The sequence below is a fragment of the Dermacentor silvarum genome, chromosome 8, assembly GCF_013339745.2.
Source record: "Dermacentor silvarum isolate Dsil-2018 chromosome 8, BIME_Dsil_1.4, whole genome shotgun sequence".
Classification (NCBI taxonomy): Eukaryota; Metazoa; Arthropoda; class Arachnida; order Ixodida; family Ixodidae; genus Dermacentor; species Dermacentor silvarum.
Window position 1 is genome coordinate 46765582 of NC_051161.1, and position 9423 is coordinate 46775004.

Sequence of the window (9423 nt, forward strand, 5' to 3'; positions counted from 1 at the left end):
ATTTATTTAAGCACACATCTTGCTCGCATTGCCTATACATCTGGAATATGTCATACCACGAAAGTGCTTCATTACCAGAACATATCTTTAGGTTTAGGTCAGGAATGTATTTATGTATAAAATGACAAACGTGAACGGTGCGTATGGCGGGATATTTGAAATATATTTCAACTGCTGAGTTTGATTTGCTACGACGGTTCTCGTAAGGTAGGTAATAACTGCTCTGTAGTAATAATTGTTTTTGGTCACAATTGATTTATGTGACGCAGCGTTACACTGCGAGGCTGGTGGTCACTGAGAATGTGTTTACAAGTGCGTTACAAGACAGAAAGGCTTTCTTTGTGGTTTTTACTAAGTAACTTCTAATTAAGGCCACTCTCGTGTCGCGAGGTGTTTCAGCGACTACTGCTTCTAACGATTAAATACAGGAGATTGAAATCAAACTAATATTTTTTTCCGTCCCAAGATGGTAACAGGGGTAGTCATCAGAATTTTCACTAATTCTCTTTTTTTTAGTTAACAGGTGTATAAACATATGTTGTTACTTCATAACTGAATTCATCCAGTGTGTAAAGCCTACCTCTATGATATAATCCAGCGTCTATAACCGCTTTCTAGAGATGCGTCCGTAAAATCTGCGGCAAAATGTCTTCCTGTTTCATTATCAAGAACGCAGCTGACAGATGTAGTAGCGCACCGTGGCATACAAGCTATAAACGGGGCTAAGGTTCCTCAGAAAGCTCAGAAAGCCTTTCTGAGGCACCTTATCTGAGGGAGGCAAAAGGCGTAGCGCATCAGAAACAGGACACAAGAGGAAGAACACAGACAACACACACGTTTGGCGCCAAACGTGTGTGTTGTCTGTGTTCTTCCTCTTCTGTCCTGTTTCTGATGCGCTACGCCTTTTGCCTCCATCATGTTATACCAACAAACCCAACGTGCAACGTTACTTATTTGAGGCACTCCAAAAAGTCATTTTGAGGCACCTTATCCCTGTTTATAACCTTTATACCACAGTTCCCGTTTCAGTTAACATATATCTGCAGCGCACGCTTTCGTGTTGCTGAACATATTCCAGCAATGTTAAACATAAGCAAAAAAAAAAAAAAAATACTGCATGAAAGGGTGCCTTCGGTAAATCAAAATTCAATAAAGCAGCGCGTGAAGGAATGATCGGTTTGTACAAAATCATGAAAAGACTTTGAATTCCCGCGGAATAGGCGGCGGCACGTCATACGTGTCCTCATATCATTCGAGGTATCGATCATTCGCCAAGCTACCTTTCCGCATTTTTAAGTTTCTTTATTACGTTACTCCTCTAGTAGGGCTAAATGTGTAGATAAGTGACGTCATATTATACCTAGCTTCCACGTGTTAAGTTTGACTTCCAACCGCTGCGGCAACATTACGACCAGGGCAGAATGCAAACACTCGTTTAACGGTTGCTGAAGGTGCATGCCATACATCCATACGCCAAGTGCTAAAATAATCTGGAGCTCTGCGAAACAGGGCCCCTCAGAGCCCAGTTGTGCAGTTTCGTGGCATTAAACGGCAGAGATATTGCAGCGGCCAAAAATGTTGCATATCTCGTCGAATCAATAGAATTCGAAATTATTTTTTTTTTCTTTTCTGTTTCTTGCTTTGATTGCTTGGAATGATGTATAATTGTATTTTGAAATGTCCCATTTCGACGCAAATAAGTTCTGGGAGCTTTTTTTTCTTTTGCGTGGTCTCAATATGTAGTCTAGTTTCTCCATTGGCAGCTTCAAGTTTGCACATTGTGGAACTACGAATGATTCCGTGACGGCAGATTGTTTGCTCTGGAATTCCGCCGCATAGTATATTTTCATTGAAATGAAAACATATCAGTTTTTTTTGGCAAAGGCTGACAGGCGGTGCAGGTGGGGGGCAGTTGCAGAGCAGATGGGGCGTTGCTTGGTGTTGGGGACTTGAGATGTGCAGCGTACCTCCTCCCGGAAATGCAGTCGACACTGAGTAAAAAAAAGCAAACAAGTTACCTTTGGTGTTTTCAATTCCATATTGCATTTCCACTCGCGCCCAAGATGAAAGTTCGCGCTGCGCATGGTGAGCGGACAGTTGAAGGACATCTTCCATCTACGCGCTCATTTTCGCAACAGTGCAATAAGCACAGATTGATCAATGTCGTACATGACACGTAATCATTGCATTGTGTGGCATTATTGTTGTATTCAAGAAAGTGTTCAGCTGCGCGTTTTATTACGGATAGCTTCGCTCAGTCGCTGATAATTAAGTGTACACTAATGTATTTATGTAGGCTAGCGAAATAAAACAACTTTGCTCTGTAACCGCCCTATCTAGCAGGCCAGAAAGAAAGCGAAACGCCGTGCCAGGCGGTTTGCAAATTACCCTTCCGCAGTACCAAAAAAAAAAAAAAAAAAAAACACTCTTACCACGACAAGATGCTTGGTAAGCCAGAAAAAGACGCAAAAATTATAGACAAGTGGCGACCACTGATCTCCATAGTACAGATCAGTGGTGGCGACGCCGCCTTGAAATTCCCGCAACAGCTCACCGCGACGTCGTGACCTTCTGCTGCTCGGTGGCCTATAGTCAAATAATTGTCGGTAAAAAATGAACTTTATTGTATTCAAAAAAAAAAGTCAAAGATTGAACTTCGGAAGTGTCAGGAAACTTATCTAAACCACAGCGGCCGAAAAAAAAAAAAAAGTACTCTGCAATTCATGACGTCACACTGACGTATAGGCCTTGCAGAGCTCTTGGCGCGAAATTCAAAAAACATACTTTGACCGAGATTTTCACTTCTAATAATCAACACATTACCGCGAAAAGAACGAAAATGGAGTTCTTTAAGCGTACCCTATCAATATAAACAGACTCAGTTTTCTTCTTTAATGCTGCTTTAATACGCTAAAATCTTAACTAAAATTAAATTCACAGAGGTGTCGGAAGCGGATAAGGACGAGGGGCATCGAGATAGGTCATTTTCTAGCAGGAGAAAGACAAGGATGTAATTCCATATGAACATACATGCTCGTACTTTTTTTTTAACATGAAACATAGACGAGGAGGCTTTGGAGGATTTGTATGTTTTATTAATAGGGCCGTCTGCCTTCGCGTGCGCTCTCTGGCCAGGGTGTCAATACTGGTGTCCCGTCCTCCCCTTCCCGACATACAACCTGCGCACTTCCGACTGACGTCATCGAAACCGCCACGTCGGAGTACTGCCATTGCAAAACTTCGACTCAGTTTGTTCGCCTTATATCAAGCTACGCTGAGGCAAAGCCCATCGCGCGTGGATGGAGCGGCCTGCCGCTAAGTAAGCTCGGGATAGAATCCAATATGGCGCCCTTGACGTCGTGTGCAACCACCGATCAGGTCACCGAAGATCCTCGAATAAATCGTCCCGTCGACCTTGTAGCTTGGAAGCGGCGAAAGCACTGCATTGGTCCACTGCATGCTCTTGCGTCATCGTCGGTCAGGACTCACTCCCCGTCGGTGGAGGCAGCAGCTGCACGCTGTAGCTCACTTCCTTGCGTGTCAACCAGCTGTACGAGTTGTCGAACACGAGCTCATCTGGGCCACGAGAAAAAGGAGGTACAGGGCAGGTTTTCACAATCACAACAGGAAAAAGAAGGGCATTACAGACAAGGTTGGAACCCCAACCATAAAAGAAAGAAAGAAAGAAAGATGCAAACATGCAAACAATGTCCTTTACTGATCGATCATCTGGGAGCGCTGAAATAGTGGCGCTATCACGTGGTTGTTTTTGTATTTCGCGGACTTTCTGTAAAGGCAATTGCAAGAAGCTCCATTAATGGTACTTAGTTGCAAACACTTCAGTCGGCCATTTGTAAATGTGATCTACAAGTTTCGTATTGGCACTTTCTTGGTGAAGCCAATTTTTAAAAAAGTTAGGCAATTAGTTTATACTCATTAATTTAATGTGCAAAGCGAAAAAAAATAGCGCAAATATGGGACACGCGATCTTCAACACAACTGAGTTGGTTTGAGCCTCCTAGCACACTCCGTCGTTTTTAAAACATTGGCTACATTTAGCTGGGACACCATGTATAACATACCAGACGCTCGCCTTATTGGTTGACCCCCCCCCCCCCCCCCCCCTTATCTCTATCGCTCCCACCTTCCCAGGGCCGAAAGCATAAAAAACCGAGCGTAGATGTAGCACTGCCTTTAAATAGTCCAAAAGCACGTGTGTCCTGGCTGTAACAAACCTTCGCATAAATACATTGCTTTATTTGAAATACCGCTTTATTCGAAGTATCTCGTGGTCCCGACCACAGTGGATGTATTTTAGACCGAATTAAAATAAATATCCGCAGCACTGAACTCCGCTTAATACGGAGTCTGAAGAAAGAAATCCTCACGGGACTACTCGGTGCAGCGTACACGATGGCCTTTTAATTGCGTTTCCGGTCCAACCTGCCGAGGCAAAAACCACTGCGAAGGCCACTCTGCGGCATTGGGGCAGCTCTTTGACTGACTGTGTCACGTGATAATAACACAGAGACGAAGGAGTTATTCATGAGTGACAGCCGAATTTCGACACTGGCATGTCACCACAATCGAGTGCGGCTTTGTTTCAACCTATGTTTAACAAGCTCCCGCGCTGTTGGGAGTGTTACATCCCGCACTACCATGACTGTCCTATAGCTCCTCCGCGTTTAACGAAATGTCGTTTATAACGAAGTCAATTTCCCGCCCTGACGACTTCGTTATAACGAGGTTTTACTGTATATAAGCAGTGGAAATGATGCTGTCTGTTATAGAAGATCGAACGAAGCGATGTCATATATACGAACGACCGCATCCCAAGTATACTTACAGGTCCCTGGCTCCCGGCAGCAAAGGCTACCGCTATGGGGCTCGTGGCGCGTGAAGGGAACCTTCCTGGGAGCCAGCAGGTCGCGTGGCTTGTCCGCATCTTTGGCCCCGTTGGGTGGTAGGAATCGTACAGCAAACTTCAGGTCTCCGGACGACGTGCAGAAATCCCAGCGTAGCTCGGAGCCGGCTCGCGCCACGGGCACCTGATATACATCGGCGGAAGAAGAAGAAGAAGTGAGCGTGTTTAAAATCTCATTTGTGTTTGTTTAGCAGTCGACGATAGCAGTCTTATATTGCAATATTCGTCATCAAAGACCTCCGTAAGGTCGGTATGTCTTCATCTGAGCAGAATAAAATAGAGCATTGCGGTTTGACGGGCACTGTGTTACACGCATGTCGGAAGACTTCATGTCAGACTGCATGCTTAGAAGAAGTATTGAAGCTATCGTATTATCGTATTAGACTGGGAAGGATTAGAATTTTTTTTCAATTCAATTCTCTTTATTTACCAGAAAATATCCTGGCTGGACTCCTGGGCTAAAGGCTGCAAGAAAACAGTTTGACGGGGCCCAGGAGACCATACATACATACATGGCAACGTGTGACAGGTAAACAGATACCAGATGTTCAAAAGCATCATATACGAAAATAAACAAGTTATGCTGATAGCATAAATGAGTATACACTAATTAAGAACCTGTGCTCTTACGTGTAGAACTGAAAAAAAAAAACACAATGCATTTGTGTTACAATGCAAAACAAACATTAATTCAAGAAACTAGCAAAACGCAATTCTACAATAATATGTAACACTCTAATTTCACTAACAGAAAGAAATGATAACGCCACTAATACAAGAACTAACTACAATAGGACAAAATAACATCAGTTATATACCGATACCAAGTAACAAGAATAAAACAATAATACATAAGGCATCAGAAACCAGAATAACCTGTTTTGTAAAACACAGTCCATTACGAATGAAGACCGTGCTTTCATAAATAATTGAATGAATAAATAAATCAGTAATTCAAAAATATTTCGCGTAATATATTTACTGTGGGTTTGTCTAAGTCATTATGCTTAATTAGAATAGATGGAAGTTAATGTTTCAAAGACTGGTGTTTATAGTCGGTACGAAAACGGGGTTTAAACCACTCTCCCACGTTTCGAGTATTGATATCATGGCTGTCACGCTGCAGAAATGCAGTAGTCTGAATGAAGTGTTTCAACGCAAAGGAGCAAATGTAAAATGAACGCAGGATGCAAAACTCCTACAAATCTTGGATTTTAATTAATGTGTGAGTGCGAAAGTATGTCGAGGTCGGATATAAATAACAAATGTTGGCAATGCGACGGTCAGCCTTGTTCTGTAAAAGCAGTATTCTATTTATATTACGCTGAGTTGTAGTAAGCCAAACCAAACTGCAGTAGTTTATGGTATAGTGAGGATCAATGGCGAATATCTCAACAACCCTAGGTTTCCAGATGACACTGTCCTGTTCAGCAATGCCGGGGACGAATTGCAACGAATGACTGAGGACTTCAACCGAGAAAGTGTAATAGGGTTGAAGACTAATATGCAGACGACAAAGGTAATGTTAAGTATAGCCTCGCAAGGGAACAAGAATTCATGATCGGCAATCAGCTTCTAGAATCTATGCAGGAGTACGTTTATCTAAGCCAGTTACTCGCAGGCTATCATGAAAAAGAAATATACAGAAGAATAAAATTGGGTTGGAGTGCATGCGGCAGGCATTGCCAAGTCCTGACTGGGAGCTTACCACTGTCGTTGAAAAGAAAAATGTACGATCATTGCATTCTACCGGTCTTAACAGATAGGGCTGAAACTTGGAAGTTAACAAAGCAGCTCGAGAGCAAGTTAAGGACAGCACAAAGAGCAATGGAACGAAAAATGTTAGGCATAACGTTAGGAGACAGGAAGAGAGTGGTGTGGATCAGAGAGCAAACGGGGATAGCCGATATTCTAATTGACATTAAGAGAAAAAAAATGGAGCTGGGTAGGCCATGTAATGAGTAGGGTAGATCACCGGTGGACTATTGGAGTTACAGTATGGGTGCCAAGGAGAGGGAAACGCAGTCGAGGACGGCAGAAAATTAGGTTGGGTGATGAAATTAGGAAATTTCAAGGTGCAAGTTGGATTCAGCTAGCGCAAGGCAGGGGTAATTGGAGATCTCTCCCAAGAGGCCTTCGTCCTGCAGGGGACATTAAATGGGCTGATGATGGTTATGAGGATGTGTTATAGATACTCAATTTTACCACGCATATCTACGTGAGCAATGCTGCCTATGATGTGTTCTACAACTTGTATACTCGAGTTGCAGACCTTATTCCTTCCGCGGCAACTGTGTTAGTACTACCAGATTGGCGTTGTGAGGCGCATATCCCTAATACCGCAAAACCAAGATGCCAGTCATGCAAAGTGCTTCTGTTCTCAACGAAAAAATAAATGTGTGCGCATTTACATTGTTTTGCGCAAAGCTACCAATAGCGAAACATACACATGACTGGTCATTTTGTGTTTGTGTATATATGTTTGGTGATCGTATGCCTCACGCTAAAGTTAATGTGGTAAAAAATATGGAACAAATATAACTAGCCCAACTATAAATTCAATACTGATGTGTGCTTGCGTTGTACAGGATTATGACACTCCGGAGCTCTTTCCACAGCACCAAATCACTTAGTCACACCTTCCACATCAGTTTTGCAGCTAAGCAGGAACTAGTTAACATGAAAAGACGAAGAGCGGGCGCATGGCAGGCAACTGCTGAAGGGCATCATACCGGCAGAGTCCAGCTGCTCCCAGCACCGACGGTGTGCGACTTTGCGCCTGCGGCTTCCGACCATTTCCGCCGGTACTTGTCTGGGACGGTACCGCCAGGGCAGATCTGCGTGCAACATTCACGTTAGTCTCTACCTATCTCTTTCCCACTCATTATCTGGAGCGCGCTGATCATCCCATAAAACTGTAATTCATAACTTTCCCTCTTCGCCTCACGGTAGCTTTCCTGCAATTGCTTTCAATCTGCGTTAGATCCAGAAATGTCAAATCTTTCCACATTACAGGCAGCAACATTGAAGCCCTGCCCAAACGGGCAGGGCTTATATATATATATATATATATATATATATATATATAATGTGTGTGTGTGTGTAATAACCATAATAACCAAGTTCCAATTTTGTTCTGTGTTTGAGGAAACATAGGAACCACTCCAGCATTGTAGTTACGTGCGCTGACCTCCTTAGTTCTCCTTAGTTCATGTCAAATAACTTTACTCATTTTCACTCAGCTGTGTTTCTGCAGTCTGTCTCGTCCCACCGCTATACACATGTCCGTCTTGTTCGTGCTTCGTTTATTCTTTTCAATTGCCACTTGGAAAGTTAGTTACTATTGGAAAGCAGGCATTGCCGGCTATACAGGATTCACTCCATCTCACCCCCTCCGTGCATTGGAGTGAGAGTGGGTATTCGTATCAACCAATCAGCAATGATAGCCTGCTGCGTGTTTTAGAGAGGGAAGAAGAGCTCGCCCATTGTGCTCTGCTAATCCTTCCTTGAGGCGTCCACTCAGTCGGCGTCGCTCAAAGGGCGATCAGAGGCGGACAATGGAGAAGCCCTTTCTCCTGAGTCTTTTTTTTTTTTCTGGTTCGCTGACGCAATCTTTGTTGCTTTGCACGGAGTTGGTGACATGGAATTAGTATAGCGATGACTATGTAAACAGTTAGAAAGACAGTCGGAATCGGCGTATACCAGGTGCCTGCAGCGTTCATCACCGTCTGGTCCCATCAGGTCGCCGCCCCATTGTACGGGGAGTCGCTCAACGTTCATGCGGCTCCTCAGCAGCTTTTGCCAACCATCTGCAAAACGTGCAAGTAGAAAATTAATGCAGCCGTGCCTTCCGGTTTACATTTGTTAATACCTACGTTCAGATTGCAGATGAAACGGAACGAGCTCCACCGAAAACTTCGATGACTTATCTGATGTTTCGCAGCTGGAGTGCTCTTTCAGACAGTGTTACACTTTGCCATGATTTTTTTTTCCCTTTTAACCAATGAAACATGATGCAGCCAAGCACCTCCTCCCCGAGCCAATAAGATCCAAAGAAAATGTTTCCTTACTTTCTTCGACGCTGATAGTTGGCACAGAGGAAGTGGCATATTTAAGTTCTCCGGAGAACAGAACATCAAATGTTAACCGTGAACCATGTTCTAGGAAAACAGTGGAAACAGACAGCAACATAAAAGCACAATCAGGTGCACATTGTGTGTGTGTGTGTGTGTGTGTGTGTGTGTGTGTGTGTGTGTGTGTGTGTGTGTGTGTGTGTGTGTGTGTGTGTGTGTGTGTGTGTGTGTGTGTGTGTGTGCGCGTGTGTGTGTGTGTGTGTGTGCGTGTGCGTGTGCGTGTGCGTGCGTGTGTGTGTGTGTGTGTGTGCGTGTGCGTGTGCGTGTGCGTGTGCGTGTGCGTGCGCGCGTGCGCGTGTGTGTGTGTGCGTGTGTGCGTGTGTGTGTGTGCGTGTGTGCGTGTGCGTGTGCGTGTGGTGCGTGTGG

The 9423-nt window shown here is 44.0% G+C and overlaps 1 protein-coding gene across 1 annotated transcript; it reads right to left on the reverse strand.

The window, feature by feature from the left end:
- Window positions 1–3071: 3071 nt before the first annotated feature.
- LOC119461150 (SEC14-like protein 2) lies at window positions 3072–8965 on the reverse strand. The gene is made up of 4 exons (XM_037722361.2): window positions 8627–8965; window positions 7657–7761; window positions 4847–5048; window positions 3072–3576 (listed from the first exon to the last, which is right to left on the reverse strand). The coding sequence occupies exons 1-4, from the start codon at window positions 8702–8704 to the stop codon at window positions 3479–3481; spliced, it is 483 nt and encodes a 160-aa protein (XP_037578289.1). The 5' UTR covers window positions 8705–8965; the 3' UTR covers window positions 3072–3478.
- Between the last annotated feature and the right edge of the window lie 458 nt (window positions 8966–9423).

What these genes read in the sequence shown, in the direction of transcription:
- LOC119461150 (XM_037722361.2), bottom strand. Translation starts at nt 8,704, where the DNA reads ATGAACGTTGAGCGACTCCCCGTACAATGGGGCGGCGACCTGATGGGA. An exon ending in ATGAACGCTGCAGGCACCTG is followed by an intron (nt 7,762 to 8,626) that starts GTATACGCCGAT and finishes TGTTGCACGCAG; the next exon opens with ATCTGCCCTGGCGGTACCGT. An exon ending in CTGCCGGGAGCCAGGGACCT is followed by an intron (nt 3,577 to 4,846) that starts GTAAGTATACTT and finishes CTCGTGGCCCAG; the next exon opens with ATGAGCTCGTGTTCGACAAC.